At 43.3% G+C, this 20,439-nt stretch overlaps 1 protein-coding gene across 1 annotated transcript in view; it reads left to right on the forward strand.

Annotated features, from left to right (window-relative positions):
- Positions 1–2,079: 2,079 nt before the first annotated feature.
- ITPKA (inositol-trisphosphate 3-kinase A) overlaps positions 2,080–20,439 on the forward strand; it is a 54,893-nt gene continuing 36,533 nt past the window's right edge. The window contains exon 1 of the mRNA XM_033145631.1: positions 2,080–2,538. Within this exon, the coding sequence (XP_033001522.1) occupies positions 2,095–2,538 (444 nt within the window). The 5' untranslated portion in view covers positions 2,080–2,094. The remainder of the gene's footprint in view (positions 2,539–20,439) is intronic.

Below are 20,439 nucleotides of genomic sequence, written 5' to 3' on the forward strand. Positions count from 1 at the left end.
CCAATAAGTAACTTAGGGTTTGGGCTGCAGTTCTGGATCATCTGCCTGCCTAAAGGTTGCATCTGACATTCCATTTCAATCATCCTGACCAATCACAGGTGTGTTTTCTTCTGTGGGGGTTGGGGGGGATCTTGTATTCTGGGCTGGCAGAGGTTTTTCTCTTTGCACAGCCAGACTGAGTATCAGTAGCAGCTCATGTTCCTCTGTGAATGGAAATTTGACAGAATATTATTCTGGTATATTTTTTTGTGATGAGAAGGAGGGCTAGACTGAGGCTGAAGGCAGAAAAATGCTGGACTTGCATTACGCCTGCCCTGGGTATTTTATTTTTTACTCATGTTGAGTAACCCTGATGGGGGCAGGGAAAGAGATTACATTCCTACTTCTTCTTTCACATTTTTTCCTCTTTTTTCCTGTTCCTTTGCTCCTCTGAATCAACCTCTTCTCTTTTCCTCACTTCCTTTGCCTCAGAGTTACAGTTCTGGCCTTTTGGGTCAGCTTCATTTTCACATTTCTCTTATTAATGGTGCAACCCAACAATACATTTCCACTCTGTAGCTTGTCTCATTGACTTCAATAGGGTTTGCTCCCAAGTAAATGGGTACAGAATTACAGCTTTACATAACAAGCCTAACCATGTCTACTCTAAGTAAATCCTATTGAATTATATGGGGCTTATTCCCAGGTGAGTGGGGCTGAGATTGCAACATTAGGCATGTTTTCCAGTTGTGAATTAACAAGGATTTGAGAGGATACTCAGTGACTCTAGTGACTAAGTAATATATAAATGCATCTAATTGAAGGGGTGTGAAAAAATAAAGCTTTTATTTGGCAGTACCATTTTAGGTGCAGGTTGGGGAAAAAACATCTTTGAATGCTCTTTAATCTTAAAAACAAACTGTAAGAGCCTGTTAGATCAGGCCAATGGCCCACCTGGTCTAGCATCCTATTCTCAAACGAACTTTCAGGAACATAGAAAACCACCGTGCTGGGGAGAAGGATTCGATTTAGACTTCTCTCACTGACATGCTGTTTTTCTATTTTAGGGAGGTTTGAGAGGGAGAGAGAGGGAGAGGCTATACTACTTCATTCAGCTGCATGGCTAAACTTAACCCCAGGATGCTGAATTCTGAAAATGACCCTATTGGATTTGTGTGCTTTGCATTTGAAGTAAGTAATCAGAAGGAAAACGGGCCTCTCGTCTATAAAAATGGCTCTAGCCAAGAAGGAACCGTCTTCTCGCCTTATACCAATGTTTCAACTTGACTTTCTTATATGTTCCATGCTATTTCTATTATATTTAGTGGAGTGCTAGCCACGTTAGCTGCTCTGATCATCAGAAATGTTTGCGCTTGCCAACCGTCCCATCCCAAGTGGGCAAAGGCATTTCACAGTGCTGTTTCCTTGCGTAACCGAGCCCTGCCCGCCCCTGGTGCCACGCGAGGAGGCAGGAGGAGCGCGCTGAACTTTGTCCCTTTCCTGGGAGCTGAGTCGGGAGCTTTCGGGGCGGGGGAAGCGGGAAACGGTTCCCTGCCAAGCCTGAGGCGCGCTTCTTTCCGCCGAGCCGCGCGGCTCGGGGGGCGCTGTGCGCTTCTCCTTTCCTCGCCGCAGTCGGGAGAGGAGTTTCATTGAAAGAGAAACCAAAGAGGGCCTGGCAGGGGCGGCGTCAGTTAAAAGTACACAGGGGAAGCAGGAGCGGGGCGAGGTGGGCCGGCCTGGCCGGGGCGGAGCGCTGGTGGCGGCCCCTCCTTCTCCGCGGTTGCCTGAGGCGCCTGACGGCAGCGTGGAGCAACAGTCTCGAGCGACCCATATGGGCCGACCGGTCTCTTGGAGCAGCTCCCCGGGCGTGAGTCCGAGCAAGCCAGCGTCGGTCTGACGGGGCGCGGGGCTGGCCATGCTCGCCCGCGTGCGGCGGCGGCTCGAGCCCTCCGGCGCGCCCTTCCCCGCGAAGAAGCCCGCCAGCGCGGGCTCTCCTGCTCCCCGGCCGCGCCGCTTGCCGTCTTCGCGGCGCGCCCACACAGTCTCTGGGCTGCGGGCGGCGGCTGTGGAGGCAGCAGCAGCAGCACCAGCACCAGCTCGTTTTCCTCCTCCTCTATGGAGCCCCGAGGCTCCCGCGACGGCAATAGCGGCGACGGCAGCCCGGAGCTGGGTCGGGGCAAGCGGCTGAGCGTCGGCGAGTTGCGCTCGCTCTTCGAGGCGCGCTGCGCGGCCCCCAGCAGGCAGCTGCCCGAGCCGGTCAAGAAGAGCTGCCGGCCGCGCAACGGGGTGCTGCCGCCGGTGATCCCGCAGCTGACCGTCACCCCCGAGGATGACGCCGATGAGGCGCAGTGCAGCCCGGCCGGGCGCCCGCGGACGGAGCCCGACGGCGCCTGGCTCACCGCGGACCTGCTGTCGTCGTCGCGCCGCCTGTCCACGTCGTCCCTCTCCTCCACCGGGTCGTCGTCGCTCTTCGAGGACTCCGAGGATGACCTGCTCAGCGACACGGAGAGCAGGAGCCAAGGCATCGTCCACCTGGAGCACGGCGAGGAAACGCACCAGGTACGGACGGCACGGGACGAGGAGGAGGAAGGGGCGCCGTGGCGGAGGCGGAGCGGCTGCGCGGGTTTCGGGCACAGGCGCTGCGCACGTGCGGGACCGGCTGCCTTCCTGGCAGCGGCGCCCCGTCGTCAAGAGTTTAGTTGCCTCGTAAAGCTCAAATCGACGAGTTAATCCGTAGCGCCGCGCTTTGACACTGGGCCTTCTGCAGCCTGAAACGAAGTTCCTTTGCAGGTTGCACGATTCCGACATGAGCTTTCGTGTGCATGCACACTTAAGAAGTGTGCATGCACACGAAAACTCATACCAAGAACAAACTTAGTTGGTCTCTAAGGTGCTACTGGAAAGATTTTTTTATTTTTTATTATTTTTTTTTGACTATGGCAGACCAACACGGCTACCTAGTACCTACCTGTAAACGATTCTGACAGGCAGCGCAATCTTAGTATATGCAGAAGTAAGCCCCACTGGGACTTGCTCCTAGGTATGTGTGCATAGGATTACCGTCTTCACAATGTAACTCTTATGCATGTTTACTCTGGAGTAGACCTAAGCCCTTCTTTGGTCTGTGTCCAGTGGCGGATAGCTTCCAGCTAAGTGTGCCTGCCTTACACACTTGCAGCTTTGCTGTGAAATAAATGCTTTGTATGCATAAGAAAAAGGCTACATGAAGATTACCTGTTGGGTAGAAGCTTGATAATTTCGCATGTGGGTTTTTTTTCTCTGTGTGTGCATGCAGTTCCATCAGCAGATCAGTGCAAATATATACAGTACAGGGGAAACCTGCAGGCAGGGGTATCATCAGGTATGCCACACTTTACTTAGTAAATTCCATAAGGAAAGTGCATATGAGTTTTATAGTAGTGCCTTCTAGGCAGGAATAATTTGTAAAGTGGCAGTGACATTGATCTCATATGAGTACAGTGTTGTTTACTTTTGTTAGAGGCACCTCCAACAGATGGAAAACACTGTATATCTGATAGATTTCTTGGCCTGTATGCACAGCCTCTGCTGTGAATACAGCATAATGAGCAGTATGATCATATGCATGTACATCTGTATATGTAATATACTGGATTTCTGCAATAATAGCATTGCCTCCCCTCCCACTCTATTTCTTTTTTTGAGATGCTAAGATTTAACCAGTGCAATCTGGTCCTTAACTGCAGTCTCAAAGGTGCTACTGGAAGGAATTTTTTATTTTATTTTGTTTTAAATAACTCTGTGAGGCACAGAAGTTTATATTGTGACGTTTCACCAACAGAAATTCTTCACTGCTTCTGTTTTGTATCCAGCTAAGAGTGTGAATAATACTAAAGCAAAGTCTTCCGTTCTGTGAACAGACCAGTGGTCTATCCTAGCTTTAAAAATGAAAGTGTACAAGAAACAGGTCACTTTGGGAGTGATAAGACTATCTCTCACTCATTGTCTTGCTTTCCAACAATGTTGGTTCAGAGCACCTGTTAATCCAGGACTTTCTGTAGTGTGTAACAAGTATTAGTGTGAGATCATAGATCTGTCAGTGGACAAATATGGTGGGCGTTTCACATGTGGCTTCTTCACAGAACTGAATGTTTTAAGGCAATGGATGGTTTAATGCCAACCAAGGGGGTTCATCACTCTCAAGCCAAGCATGTAAAAAATTGTAATATTTCAGATATGGGAATGTTATCATTCACATGGTGATTCTTGAATGTTTCAAGTCAGTATGATTACTTGCCAGTGTTTCCATGAAAACCTGAGAACTAGAATAGATGGGTCTATTGAGTTCTGCGATGCTTTGCCAGGAGTGGGTGTATAATGCAGCTTGCAGTTGCATGTTTCCAAGTATGGAGTCTTGAACTGAGAGAGTGAAATCGGGATCCTCTGTGTGTCATGAGGGCGCATTTCACGCTTTAAAGACTGTGAAAAATTCAGAAAATATGTTTTCTATATAATTCTGTTAGCTTTGTTAGCAAAGGTTGTCCTGCAGAGGCCTTCCTCTTTGCACTTCCTTTTTACCAAATTGAAAAGAAAATGAAATAGTAATGGAGGAGTGGGTGGAAGCTTCACAGATAAGCCTGAAGTTGTATGACAGTTGCTGGTGAAATCCCAGCAACCGGGGGTGGGGGGGGAGGCAGGATTTCCACTGCTTATGGGTGCCGTACCTTCCCTATGACTTTGTTTCTTCCCATGACTAGCAGACATAGAATGAAGTGTGTTGTAAACCATTGGTTCAGTTTATGCAATATATTTTTCTTGCATACTGCCATCATGTGCATCCTAGGGTTGTGTTTGAATACCATAACATGTGAATGGTGCAATTATGGATAAAGCTGGCAGCAATTCCAGCGATTACTACAGCACTTTTAATGAGTTCCACAATCTTGGGTATTGCTGCCAGCTTTATTAGTGAAGTGATTGCTTGTTTGGAATACATATTTTGGCTTACGAAACCAAGATATGAACAAGCCTTTGTGCTTGTACACCTTGTCTTTGCACTGCAGCATTCCTCCTTCTGTTGTAGTTGACTACTGGTATTTCATGGGATAATTAACTATTGCTTCCTATGAACATCTGAACTGGGAAACGATGGTTAATAAACTTGGAACAAACCATGACTTGAAATCACAGTTTGAAGTTGGTTTCATATCTTGACTTGTTCCAAACTTCATTAATGTTGTTTTGTTAAGTTGTAACAGGAAACTATAGTTAATTAACACAGTAAATTTTCAATCATGGCATGCCAAGAAGGGAAGAGGGAAGGAACAGTTTATAGACGGAGCATACAGGCACAAGGTTGGTCTGTATCTCAGTTAAATATACAGTGGTACCTCGAGTTAAAGACGCTTCAGGTTACAGACTCCACTAACCCAGAAATAGTACCTCGGGTTAAGAACTTTGCTTCAGGATGACAACAGAAATCGCGCCTCGGTGGCGGCACAGCGGGAGCGGGTGGCCCCATTAGCTAAAGTGATACCTCAGGTTAAGAACAGTTTCAGGTTAAGAATGGACCTCCAGAATGAATTAAGTTCTTAGCCCGAGGTATCACTGTGTGTATGGGCTGGAGCTAAGTTTTGATATGCTAGTGTATATCCAAGGAAAGCTGCAGAGGATATAATGTTAAGCCAAACCATGGCTTAGGACCAATGTGCAAGCATGAGAAGTTCTCAGAGGCGACCCTGGTCCTTTTGCTGCTGCACGGCTGCAATGAAACCATGGTTAGTCTTAGCATGTTGTCCAAGCCAGGGCTCATGGTTTGTCTGAGGCAATCCCAGGTTCAGATGAAATGACATGGCTGAGTTTATAGCAGTGAAGCAGCAGGAAGACCAAAAGAGGGGCAAAACAACTGCAGTCTCCTCTCTGGGAGCAGCCTGCAAGCTTACATGTTTGCCAAAGGCACAGTTTGGCATAGTATTATAGTGGTATAGTTGCAACATCTCGGGTTACAAACACTTTGGGTTACAGACTCCGCTAACCTGGAAGTAGTACCTCGGGTTAAGAACTTTACCTCAGGATAAGAACAGAAATTGTGCAGTGGCAGCGGGAGGCCCCATTAGCTAAAGTGGTACCTCAGGTTAAGAATGGTTTCAGGTTAAGAACGGACCTCCAGAACGAATTAAGTTCATAACCAGAGGTACCATTGTAAATGTGAACTCAACCATTATTGTGTGAACAGGTCTTTGTGATCCTAAGTAGCCTATACTTAGAAGTCTCCCTAACACTGAATTCTGTTTAGTTCAGAGGAGTTTACTCCCAAATATATTGGCTTAAGTTTGAGGCTCGGCCAGTAAAGCGAGATGAGTGCCGCAACCCCAGAGTTGTTCGTGACTGGACTTAACTGTCAGGGGTCCTTTACCTTTACCTTTACTATTATCCTGTGTGTAACTGCCTGAGAACATTCTTTCAGTGAAAGTTGAGTGCATTGAGGTTTAAAATACCGCAGTGCAGTCTTAGAGCAAATTTTCTTGGAGATAAACTCTGTTGAAATCAATAGAAATTGGTCCAAAACAAAGCTGCAATCCTAGGCTTACCCTACTTCCTTGGGAGTAAGGCCTGTTGTATTCAGTAGCACTTCTGAATAGGCAGGATTTGGATCACACAGTAAATGCATGTAGATTTGGCAGTGATAATGCTTCTAGAAATCTACAAACTGATAAGGGCATATGGAAGAATGAGGGCACTAGGCTAGACGGCAGTTCATGTTGGTGATAAATTCTGTCCTAAGGTCAGTTTGGATCAGGCGTGTCCTATGCTGCAACAGCTGTATAGGCTTTTAAAAGGGGGCAGTTCCTAGCATTTTATATAGTGCTTTAAAGCAGTGTTTTTCAACCTTTTTTGGGCAAAGGCACACTTGTTTCATGAAAAAAATCACGAGGCACACCACCATTAGAAAATGTTAAAAAAATTAACTCTGTGCCTATATTGACTATATATAAAGTAATTTTCCCACGGCACACCAGGCAACATCTCGCGGCACACTAGTGTGCCGCGGAACAGTGGTTGAAAAACACTGCTTTAAAGTGTTCCACTGCTTCACCTGCAATATTTCTGTGATCCTCAGTACATTCTTATAAGGTGGGGCAATATAATTACTGTTAGAGTGACAATTTTTAGGCACACCTAAACCCATGGATTTCAGTGGTCGTTAAGCGTGCCTCATTTCTGGTATATGCATTTTCTGCATATGGATTGCATTACTAGCTGAAGTATTTGATACCCCCTTCCTTCCACCCCTTCATAGCTTAGGTTTGTGTGAAAGTAGACAGACAGGCCCAGGTGAGCTTAAATTGTCATGCCTTTGTTAAATTAACTTTTGAGGCAGTTCAAATTGAGGCACATCATGCCTCCTATATATGATATTTGCCCTGCAGGTGTGTGAACGGGTTCATCCACGTCACTTTATGATTTATGTTCACTGGAACTATTGCAAGGTTTTTACTTTGATGTAAGCATTGTCTTTCCAACATATTTTCTGTTATGGGTAAACTATTAGTTGGCTGTGATCAAATAATTCTAAGTCATCTTGTCAGTGTGGCAAGGAGAGAGAGTGTATTGGTTTATACATAATGCCACAATACATAAAAAAATCCGACCAGCACTACAGCCAGTTTAGTGGTCATAGATATAAACAAATATTGAGGGGATATTCAGGGAGCAGGTGCCAACAATTTCTTTGTAATTATAGCTTTCCCTCTTGAAGCTTTACTATCTATTTAATTGCTTTTTTAACTGGACATATTTTAAATATTATTATAATTACTAGATTTTTATGACATTTTTCAAAGGTGTTAACCAGCAGGCATTTCATTCCCACCCACTTTTTGACTTGATACCAGTTTTAAAACTGCTTCTTGCTATGTGTATGACTGGGGATGGGGAGGTGTTTGGAATTATTAGCAAGCATACCGCTGTCCACTTTGGCAATAATTCGTTCTTTCCAGTAAATCTGTTTTGCAATTTGGCAGGTGCTCATCAACATAAAGTCTTTTTTTTTTTTTTTAAGGAAAGTAAGCTGTTTTTCCATGGCATTTATTGCAGCTATTTTCCATAGTTCTTATCGTGATTTTCTGGAGGAACTCGAACTAAAATCTGTTTTCCTTTGCAGATTCCTTTTCCTACCATATTGAGAGTACTCAGAGCACTGCTAATATAGACAACTCAGTCATTTGAGCAATTGGCACAGAATCTTTTCTAAGGAAAACAACACTTTTTTTTTAAAAAAAGGAATTGGAATGATGAATTTGAATGTGTTGATAAAGTGTAGATACCACAAACTGGAGTAATACTCTCGGGACTGCATTATAAGAACAACAACAGTCAAGTGATTAGAGGAGACGAGTCATTCGACCTTTGAGCTGTTTTTAATCCATATGCTCATAGTCTCATGGGTTTAGTTTTGTAGTTTTATGTGCTTTTTTAAATTGGGTCTATAAAATGAGCTGAAATAAACTCTTTTTTAATAGGGATGTTGCAATGCCAGATTACTTTGTCTTAATATTTTTGCTTTATGTTCCTTAGTGGAAGCTAGGCATATGTATTACTAAAATCCTACTTCTCAGTCCAGAGATCCCCTCTCCAAAGTGGCTATAAATAAAGCAATTATATAATTAATGAAAACAAGCACACCCACCCACACCCTCCCAAGCCACAAGAAGTGACTGTAAAGCAGTATCAGTTTACATATAGCCCAGATGCTGTTGGAATAGATACAGGAAGCAAAGCTATTATAAAAAAGCCACTTTGCATGCTGTTTGTTTACCTGTGACCACAGAAAGGTGGAGATTTTGTATGATATTTCAAGTGTCTTGTTAGGCCATTGGCAAAACATGCACAGAAATGTGGCTTGGATCAGTGTCAGATAATTGTAGGGTTCCAAGCTTTTCTTTTAGCAGAACTGAAAAGGCTGGATTGAGTTTTCATTCAGGCTGCCAGGCTAATCAGCATTAGGGATGTGTGTTCAGGGTGGTACATGAGGGCCAAACTAAATGTGTCATGGAAGGTCTGTGAATAGGATCGTCTAATGCAGGGGTGGCCAACTCCCAAGAGACTGTGATCTACTCACAGAGTTAAAAACTGGCAGTGATCTACCCCCTTTTTGGGGGTTCAGGTCAAAGTTGTTGAGTTTTTTCAGGGAGGAGGTAAAATGTTGAGCTTTTTTAAGGGGAGCCTCAGTTCAGCTTCTTTGGGGGGAGCCAATGATCTACCAGTGATCTACCGCAGACGTCCAGAGATCTACCGGTAGATCACGATCTACCTGTTGGACATGCCTGGTCTAATGGTTAACAACAGCCACAACAAGACCCAATTCAGACAGCAGTGTTATGGTGCCCATAGGTTTCCCCGGGGGTGGGGGGGCCAGCGGACGGATGGACACAAATAGCAGCAGGGATGGGGCAGCAATTTTCATTGTAGAAATTGTATGCATGGCATGCAGCTCCTGTGGCTGCTTCTAATCCTTTAAATGCTATGGGAGATTCTAGCATTGAATTGTAGAGTTGGGAAGGACCCCGGGTCCCCTAGTCCAGCTGTCCTACAATGCAAGAATCACAAAGGCAGGATGGGGTTTGAGGGTTTTTTTTAAAAAAAGCATATACCCATATTCACCCCTGGACAGGAGAGGGAGATGCCCCCTGCCTCAGTTCCTGGAAGTGACTTAAAAGTGTTAGTAGATCCTCTACAGCAGTGGTTCCCAGTTAGCTAAGTACTGTGGACCAAGCCATGGACCCCCTACTTTTGAAAATGTTGATATCTCTTTACACACTGAGCTTCTCAGGTAGACTGAAGGGGTAGCAAAGGTTTGATTACCTAGTTTTCTCCCAGGGTGAGCGAAACCCAGCAGGACAGATTACTTTATGGTCTTAACTCCTTCATGTGTTAAGTTATGTATGTTGGTTATATGAGGCTGGATATCCCAAAAAGACATTTTCTTGGGTGTGGGGTGGGCTTTACATTCTGAACATGTTTTACTTTGTGTTGTTGTTGAGTTTAGATTCTTGAGGTTTTAACTTTCAGCGGTTTAATTTAAGTTTAAAATATTGTATATTTTATTGTTGTAAACTGCTTTGAGATGAATAGTGAGATATAATATGAATATATATATATATATACTGTATTGCATATAATTGGCACTTGTCTGTCTCGAGAGACAATGGAGTGTGCCTATGTGGGTGAAAGTCAAACCACTGCATTTGCAGCACTGAAGTGACCTTCCCAAGTTGCAAGCCTGGCATTGTGTATGGAGATTCTGGGCTACCCAGATGACAAGATCCCCCTCTCAGCCTTACTGATATGGTCCAAAGGAAAGCAGAGCAATATGTTTGGCATCAGCTTGACTGCAGGAGTCGCCTGAAAGAGGCATACAAATGTGCGTGTATTCATTCTACCTAATCAACCATTCCCTCAAAGTATGAATCACATTACTCCTGCAGTGTGTAACAGCTAGAACCCTAGAACCCAGTCGGCAAAATCCACACAATGTGGATACATAGAAGCGAGCCAATCATAATCCAGCAAAATTATCAAGCCATATCGAAGGAGACACATATCAATCACAATTTGGCACATATAAATTTTCAATAATAATTAATTGGAAGACTATCCCACAAAATATGCATAAAGTTAGCTTTATTATATTAGCCATCACCAGTGCCTGTCATCAGTTTCTAGAGAGATGACTTAGTTGGCGAAGTGTCAAAGAGTATAATACTTCATAATGAGTTTCTCTGATATTGATACAAGATGAGTATGCCAAACCCTGTGAAAGCATTTTATTTCACGCTCGTGATTGAATAGGATAAAACCATTTGAAAAGAGCTTAATCAGGTATAGTATCCAAAGGGGGGCTTGTCTTGATATGTGTAATATTACATATTAAAACACGCAAGACTCATTTGTTATGACTTCTGGTCCAGTTTGAGACCTCACCAACCAATTTAAAAATTATCACTATAAGTGTCAATAATATAGATCAACTGCTGTCCTTATAAAGCAGTTTGTCCTTTATAAAACCAGTCAGATGAGACTGAATATGAATATAGTCTGAAATAATCTTTTTGCACAGACAGCTGCTAAATGTTGTAATCTTGGTTTAAAAGTGGTATTGGATGATACAGTGAGGTCAGTGATGGATTTTTACCTTTTTTGCATATTAATATAATCCATGCCTCATTCCTATGATAACAGTGAATGGTTTCAGAATAAATGTTTTGACATTTGCCACCTTAGCTTTTTCAAAGCATAAAACAAATCCACTTCAAACCATGGATTATGAATAATAATAATAATAATAATTTATTTGTTCCCCGCCCATCTGGCTGGGTTTCCCCAGCCACTCTGGGCGGCTTCCAACAGATATTAGGATACATTAAAATGTCACAGATTAAAAACTTCCCTGAACAGGGCTGCCTTCAGATGTCTTCTGAAAGTAAGGTACCAGTAGTTGTTTATCTCTTTGACATGAGATGGGAGGGCGTTCCACAGGGCGGGCGCCATTACCGAGAAGGCCCTCTGCCTGGTTCCCTGTAGTTTTGCTTCTCGCAGTGAGGGAACCGCCAGAAGGCCCTGGGCGCTGGCCATCAGTGTCCGGCCTGAACGATGGAGGTGGAGACGCTCCTTCAGGTATACAGGACTGAGGCCGTTTAGGGCTTTAAAGGTTGGCACCAGCAGTTTGAATTGTGCTCGGAAACGTACTGGGAGCCAATGCAGATCTCTCAGGACCGGTGTTATATGGTCCCGGCGGCCACTCCCAGTCACCAGTCTAGCTGCTGCATTCTGGATTAATTGCAGTTTCCGGGTCACCTTCAAAGGTAGCCCCACATAGAGCCCATTGCAGTAGTCCAAGCAGGAGATAACTAGAGCATGCACCACGCTGGCGAGACAGTCTGCAGGCAGGTAGGGTCTCAGCCTGCGTACCAGATGGAGCTGGTAGACAGCCGCCCTGGACACAGAATTGACCTGTGCCTCCATGGACAGCTGTGAGCCCAAAATGACTCCCAGGCTGCACATCTGGTCCTTCAGGGGCACAGTTATCCCATTCAGGACCAGGGAGTCCCCCACACCCGTCTGCCCCCTGTCCCCCAAAAACAGTACTTCTGTCTTGTCAGGATTCAACCTCAATCTGTTAGCCGCCATCCATCCTCCAACCGCTCATTTGTTTAAATAAATCATAGTTAAAATGAACCACCTTTCAATGTTTGTATATTATTATTATTATTATTATTATTATTATTATTATTATTATTATATCATTCAGTGTGGGACGCAGGCACTTTTTTGGGATGCCGTATGCACAGGGTCATCCTCATGTTGTTCCTATTCCACACTATTTGTCAGCCTCCAGTGCATTCTGTTGTAGTTGTAAAGTGCTTGCTTGTCTATGAGTGAAATAGGAAACAGTACAGTAACTTACCTGCCTCTGTATACCAATATATTTCCTTTGTATATCAGTATATCAACACACCTCTGTTTTGAAAGACAGGGCAAATCAAATCTCTGGAAACATTTATTGTGAGGAAGGGAAAAGAGAAGTCTGTTTTACAGTAGTGTGAAAAACATCACCACCTGTGTGTATGAGCAAACAGGGTACCGGTAGTTGTTGCTGCTGCTTTAGATGACACTATCAAGTAAAGGTGTGTGCAGTTGCAAACTGCTATGTACAAAAGTGCACTCTGGGGGAAAAAATGTGTGTGCATTTCAAATGCTGCATGTGCACGTGGCCCTTTAATGTCCAGAGCTTTATCAGACCAAAAGGCCCATCTAGTCCAGCTTCCTGTTTCTCACAGTGGCTAACTAGATAGCTAGATAGGTAGTCCACAAGCAGGATAGGAGAACAGTCCTCTCCTGCTGTTGTTCCCCAGTGACTGGCATTCAGAGGCATTTTCCTTGGGTCACGTGCAGTTAGAGAATCAGTTCAAGGATCAGCTTTCCAGTGCGCATACTCATGGCAAAATAAATAGTCGAAACCCTAGTTGCATGTAACATTTTGTATGGGTCTCATGATTGTTATCTCGGTCGCAATTGTATTAATGAGTCATTGTTTTGGCTGTGCTCTTGGACTTTCAAATAGGCATAAACAGGATAAACGGAGAAACAAAATTCCATTCCATTCATTTTATTTGTCTGCCGCTTTCCAACAAAAAATTAATCATCCTCAAAGCGGCTTACAACAAACAGGGAGGCATTTCAAACAAACACTACAAAAAATAGCAAAACAAAATAAATGTAACAACATATAAAAAACCCCCACATTCAATACTATAAACATAACAAGATTAAATAATATGCAGCATCCAATAGCCAAAATAACAAGGGAGCTTCACAGTTTCACCTTAGTCCTAGAAACACCCCTCCCATTATGTTTCTCACAATCCCTTTCCTGCAGCAGCAGCTTATAAGGCTTCCAAGGGGAAGGGGGGGGGGTAGCTGGAAACACCCATCCCATGATGTCTGCCATCTGTAGAAGTTAGACAAATTGAAAATGTGAACATGGGCCTTATTTTGTATTATGATGCTTCTGCAACTCATCGAGAGAGGAACTGAGGCAATAAACTGAAGGGCATTGAAGCACTGCTCAGCCCAATATTCCTATATTTCGGCTCTGTGACTTCACCAGAGAGTCATGTACTTATTTTAAGTCTGTTTCCAAAGATTTAAGGACTGCTAAGTTTTTTTTAAAAAAAAGACAGCTGAGATTCTCAGAATAATAACTTATGTACTCAACATGTGGTGCAATAGCAGATCACAGAGTACACACAGCCTTGGGCATAAAGGGGGGGGGCATGGATTAGAATACTAATCCTGTAAACCAGTCAATAAGTACCCAGCAAAATTAGATGTCGTCTTGTTCCTGTGGTGATAAATTTGACATTTTGGGGGAGAAAGAGCACTCATCTAAATGTTTCTTCATTGGCCTTGGGCTTTACTGTCCTCTTTATGCTTGTAGAGAGACATTAGAGGGTGTTGTACTTTAATTGTCAACAGCTTTATTATTTCATCTGTTTTCATCTGTCATAAACCATTTTAAAATACAGCACCCACATTTCATAACTGTGAATGAAAAGTACCCATTATTTCAGCTCAGAAGCAAGTTACAAAATCCAACAGTGTAGAATGTAATTTTCTTAAATTACTCTAAGTTGGCGAAAAGGCTTCTAATGGGTTTTTAAGTGGTGGTTTTAAAATTCTGGTTTTTCTTATTGGATTGACATTTGCACTAGAAGGGTGGTTCCTAACTGCTCTAATAAAGAAAGAATTGACATATCCCTAGACACTGCAATTCTCCTTTTATTGTACAAATAATATTGTATGTTGTTCTTTTCATACTAAATCTCCTTGTACTTTCAAGCTATTACTAGCTGCTGAATGGCTACTTCACAAAACACATTTTCCTTACACGGAATAAAGTGGCCCTGAGATTCTAGTAATACTGGTTCTAGGTCTTTGTGTGGTCTCTTCCTGACAGAACAAGAACCAGCAGCTTATTCCATACAACACAACATTGTGTGGGAAACAACCTTCTAAGCCAGAGATGAGGAACCTGTCACCTTCCAGATAGTGTTGGACTCCAGCTCCCCTCAACCCAGCTCAGCATAGGGAGTAGATTTCCTCAATCCTAAAATATGCCCACCACTGCCCAACAGCATTTTGATCTATCCCACAATGAAAAGTGAGGTGAATGGAAAAGAATAGTGTTTAGCTCTCATTATGATCAGTTTGAAAATGCCATGATGCAAATTGATAGGGGATTAAAAGAATTAAAATTTGTGGGGGAATGTTCAAAACAAAATTGTTTTCAGTTCAAATGCACAGAGAGTTTATTACATTAAGAATTGTATGGGAAATGTCTGACATCTCTGAAAAATTGGTGCAAATGAAACACAAAAGCCTTCACCTAGCTATGCAAATTAACTGTGATCATCCAGCTTTTGATGACCCTCATGGTCCCTTTTCATCCTCTTTATTCTACATGGATGGTGTTCACCGTCAGTCAGGCACGTGTAATGCTGAATGCTAGCTTTGGTTGTATGATAGTTTCAGTTACCGGTACATAGACTCCATGTGTCTATTCCACTGAACAGACTAGTCTGAGGCTTAGGTCAACCTCTCTGCCACCGACAGCCATCCACCTCCAGAATAGTAATGAAGATGGTTATGGAAAGCCCTTAATACAAGATGTTAAACCAAAAGGGTTTTTGTTATTGTTCCCCTCCCCTTATGTGGATCTACCGTAAATGCTGAATTAGTTGTCCACCAGTTGTTCAGTTTGAGCCTACCCATATTCACTTGTACTGCAAAGCAGAGCATGCTGCTTCTCAAGTGTGTGTTGGTGTTGTCAGAAATACTTCAAAGAGCAAGGCTCACTTGAGGCAGCTGCCAGACAGGTTTAACTGGGAGGAACTGGTATGGTTTTGCTAAGTAACTTGTATAAAGGTTGAATTAGATACATCCCATGTCTTGTGGATGAGCATAATGCAGTTAGACCTGTTTGTAAATGTGTGTCAGATGGGTTTATTTGCATCACAGTCTCTCCATATTTGAGGACAAGTTCTGTGTTTTGGTTCTGAGAAATGGTGTCAGTCCTGTCCAGTAACGGAAGTCTCTTCTGCATTCAAGCTTTGTTGTAGATCACTGTAGGAAAAGCACTAGTTTGAGGAAGTGCTACTTGTCTCACTTGATGATGCTGTATGTATGCGTGTGTCCTGAGAATTGGTCATTGGAAATAAAGTAATTGATTTGCCAGATCATCTCAAGCAGCTCTGTTCACCAGTGGCCATTCAGATGTTTCTGGAGAAGTTCGCAACCAGGACATGATGGGTGATAGTGTTTCCTATTATTTGTGTACCCTTACCTCAGCCTTTGGTACTCAGGAGATATATTGCCACCGAACATGAATGTTCCTTTTAGCTTCATCGATAGATATATTCTGCATGAATTGGCCTGGCCAGGACTGCAGTTATGTCTGGGTTTGCCCTCCACTCCCTCCTCTACTCTCCCAATTAGCGTCAATCTCTAGGATTTGGTGAAAGGAGGGATTAAAGAATAATAATAAAAAGGGGCCACCCCGTGACATCAACAGGGGCTGTCCCTAGGTCTTAGGTTTGGGCCTGAAATCTCGGTCTGGAATATTTCTGACCTGGCATCCCTAATAACCAACTACCAGTGGGTGGAATCCATTGTTATGTGAGTGGACTTCTCCAAATACAGTGGGACTTCCTCTTCCCTTCCTCACCTCTGCAGCTCCTCTCCCTGGAAATCTGCTTTGCTCCAGAGCATCCCCCACTTTTCTTCTGTGTGGAGGGCTGCAGTGGGGAAGAGAAGAAGGTGAAGTCCCATTGCATGGATAGAATTCAATTTTGCTTGTGCGTGGACAGCATTGATACAACACACTGTACTGTAAACAATGCAGACAAATACCTACTCCAATGGAAGTCAAGGGACAACTTGCAGTGCTGGCATGGCCTAACTTTGCATTCCTTTGTAAATACTTTTGCCACATGCTTCAGTGAAAGAAGTGGCATTGCAGCCTTGAATCCTGTTCATTTTGGTGAGGTTTAGGGAGGTGTTTCTGGGCTCAGAGGCAAGTGCATTTTCTTGAAAAGTAGACAGCTGAGCTGTCAATGGATTATGATTTGCCTGCCATTTATGATTTCACTGGGGGCATTTTCTTCATAGGTTTACATTAAAATCTATGGGCATTAAACATTTAGTGTGTATCTTTTGTTCTAACCCATAAAGTAAGTGGCTTCTTGCAGTGTGTTTCCATTGTGAAAAAAGAGGGACAGCCTTTGTGTATGTACAGTTCAGAAATAGGTACTGTATACCTAATTTAACATGTGAAGCAGCTCCTACTGATTTCTCTTTTGAAATTATTTTATGCAGCCTGCTGCCTTTCAGTTAGTGTTTGCAAAGCCCTCAAAGCTTGTTTGATGAAGAAATCCTGCATAAATGAATATATTGTTTCTGTTTATTTTATGATGACAATTAGATACTGAATTGACATGACTTCATGGTCCGTAGAACAGAGGGAACACGTACCAAGGGCTTTGAGCAATGGGTTATTGACTTTGCGCTGCAATTGTACCAGCCTGAAGACTGAAAGAAAGAGCAACTTCTTCCAAAGCCCTTTGATTGCACACCAAAACCCAAGCAGGTTTGAGAGCAAAGTTGCTACTTCTGTGATTGGGAAGAGAGAACTGAGGTTGGGGCTTGGTGGAAGAATGATGTAGGAACTCAGAATGGTATTAAGTCTTACAATTTGAGGATTTGAAATGGTGAATGCCAGAGTCCCTTTCCTTACAAAATCAAGTGTGTAGTTTGGGGGTACCTCTGAACCCACTACTGTTGCTTTAAGCCCGGATGACTTCAGTGAAATGCAAGGGACTGGTACACATGCATGTGTGCGAATTTAGGGTGTTGACAGTATACACTGGAACATATGCAACGTTCAGTACCTTCCATCAGCTTCGGTTCTCTGGATAGGGATATCCTACCATCTATGGCTACAATCAGGTATCCTGTAGTTTAGATTACTCCAATGTGAGACTGCCTGAAGAATGACGAGGGCTCTGCTGACACCAGTTCTTCATGCACCTTGTGCCTCTCCTCCCACAATGTAAGTTTGGAAGGAGGTGGTGACAGTCACAGAGGACTAGACTTCCTAAACCCTTTTGGTGGTAGGGCGGGACAGAGGGGAATCATGAGCTTTCTACCAAAGCTCTCCAGGAAGGCTTGGAATGATGGAGACAGTTCAGGATTGAGCTGGGTGGAACTCAAGCGTCACTAGTAAGAACAGACTCTTTGTACGGTGGCCCTGTTCTGTTTGTTGTTAATAACCCTGGCTATTTAGAGGCCTGAGGTTTCTGAGAAACCACCTGTCTGTTTGTATGCTAACATGACATTTAAAGATCACTAGACACTGTTTGCTTTTGGAACATAAGTAATTATTATATTTATTTGGTATTGTGGCAGCACTTAGGTGCCAGGGCTTCATTGTCATGGGCTCTGTAGAAACAGACATATTAAAAAGTCCTGTTCCTGATTACACAGAAACTGAATTTAAGAGGGGAAGCAGCTGGTGGGGAGGATGACTGGAGAAAGTAGGAACAAGGAAAGCAATGGTTCCAAAGAGAAGCCACCACTACCTAATCACTGATAACTATTTAGTCCATAGTTGAGAAATGTATGTAGCATGACCAAAGCAGAACAGAGTGAACCTGTACCATTGCTGGTTGTAGTTTGAGCACTAGAATTGCATGAGTTGTTTTAGCCACTGCATCACACTTCTGACTTATGTTTAAATCAGTTAAGCCCCCTGAATTCCCCCTCCCCATTTACGGCTATCAGGCCCAGAGGTCACTCATCCTGTATGTGTGCACCTGCTTTTGTCCTACCTAAATACAGAACTTCACATTTATGTCTGTTGAAAGTGAGTTTCTTAGTTTTGGCCTGATTCTCTGTCCTGCCAAATGCTATTGAATCCTGTTTAGCTACCCAACCCAATTCAGAGTGATCTGATGAGCACCCACTCTTTCATTCAAGCCATCCGTAAAGCTATTAAACAATCCCAGGACAGGACTCTGTGGCCTGCCCACTTGTCATGACTCTCCAGATTGAAGAGGAGCTATTGATGCACTTTCTCCATGTATAGATGCATCAGCCACCTCCAAAATCCACCTAACTGTAACATTGCATATGTTCCAGTGTACACTGTCAACACCATAAATTCTCACACATGCATGTGTACCAGTCTCTTGCATTTCTCAACTCCCCCCCCCCCTTTCCCCTCAGTTTGGGTGCTGTGCATGTGCCCTTGTTGTTTCAGCCCTCTGCCTGCATATCTATTTGTGATGCGTACATTTTTGTAGCTGCCATCAATTTCCTCCTTGCTGTAAGTGCCTCTTAGTGAAGATGTACATCTGTAATATTACATGTAATCTTTTACTTTGATGCAGGTTGGTTATCTGTCCCTGTGATGTCAATAGGAAGCTGCAGGGGATTGCAGAAAACGAGGCCTGCAGATGAAGTAAAGAAAAAGAGAATGAAGATTATAGGAGGAAAACTATAAATATGTTTCAGTTTTACATTAACATAACCGTTATGGCTATTTATCCTAAAGGAATTCTGAGTTTCCAATCTGCCAAATAAGATGATACTATTACAATATGGAGCAAAGTTCTCTTGCTCTTGAAAGCACCTTGTTTTCCCCCCCAATTTAGAGTGATGGTCTGAGACTTCCCCTATGCTCCTCTCTCTGTGTACTTGTAAATAGATTTCTTGCCCCCATTGTAGAGCTATGCTCTTCTCAGTTTTCTAGGCATAATGACCAGGCTCCCCAAAATTTGTGGTTACCACTAAATTGAGGGAAGGGCAGGGTTTCATTCCTGACATCATGCTGAACTTTCTCTACTGTTCTCATATTCCCTCTGAAGCCCACTGCAAGCATCTCAGGCTTGGAGAAGGATGGAGGATGCTATCTGAAATAATGCTCAGCTTCAGACGCATGGAGAAAGCATGTCCATCTCTCAGGAGCTTAAAAATGAGCTCACCGTTGGTTATCAGGCTTCTCTGCTAAACCAGTGCAATTCTGAGAAGCAAATATGACCACATAGTTCCTGTGCAGAAGGCTTTAAAAAAATATTAGAAAAGGCAGGGCAGAAGAGTTCAGTAATTCACAAGGTGTAGGGATGGAGTCAGAGAAAGGCAGTAATGGAGGAGCAGGTAAGGTGAGGGTGGTTCAGGATCGGCTTAGATAAGAAGTGGGTTTTGAGGAGGGACTTGAAGGGAGGATAGCCAAGTGGTTTGATTACTGGAGTTTAGGGAGGTTTTTGAAGTATAAAGAATTAATTGGACAGCATGAAAATAGGCACGGAGGAGGCAGGCAAATAAATGCTCATGGTGTCTTTTCATTCTCATTTCTTCCTAGGTGTGGTGGAATTTATAAATTTATTACTTTTCCTTGTAATAAGTGGTTGTTGGTTTTTTTTGCCTTAAGTCATTTGCTGTATAATATGAAACTTGCCTGCTGCCCTCCAGGTGTATCTGGAATTGATCTGACTTGCTGTCTTGTTCTACCCATAAGATTACAGTTGTAATCCTGTGAATTTATTTATTTTTATTCGTGTTTAATTGCACTAAATCACCCAGAGGTGTTCAGTGAAGCTGAATGGCGAGATTCATGAGAGAAACAAGGGATTTTATTTTATTTTTTCAACATAGTGTATAGTTAAATGGGGGAATTCGCTACTCTGAGATGGCTACAACTGGGAAGGCCTTCAAAGGGTATTAGACAAATTCATAGAGGGATAAGGCTTTGGGGGGCTAATAGTTGTTATAGCCTATCTCCAAGGCAGTGTGCCTCTGAATACCATTTACTAGGGAGCAACTGTGAAAAAGAGTTGCTTTCCTCATGTTCCGCTTGTGGGCTTT

This window comes from Lacerta agilis, chromosome 1 (genome assembly GCF_009819535.1).
Source record: "Lacerta agilis isolate rLacAgi1 chromosome 1, rLacAgi1.pri, whole genome shotgun sequence".
Lineage (NCBI taxonomy): Eukaryota > Metazoa > Chordata > Lepidosauria > Squamata > Lacertidae > Lacerta > Lacerta agilis.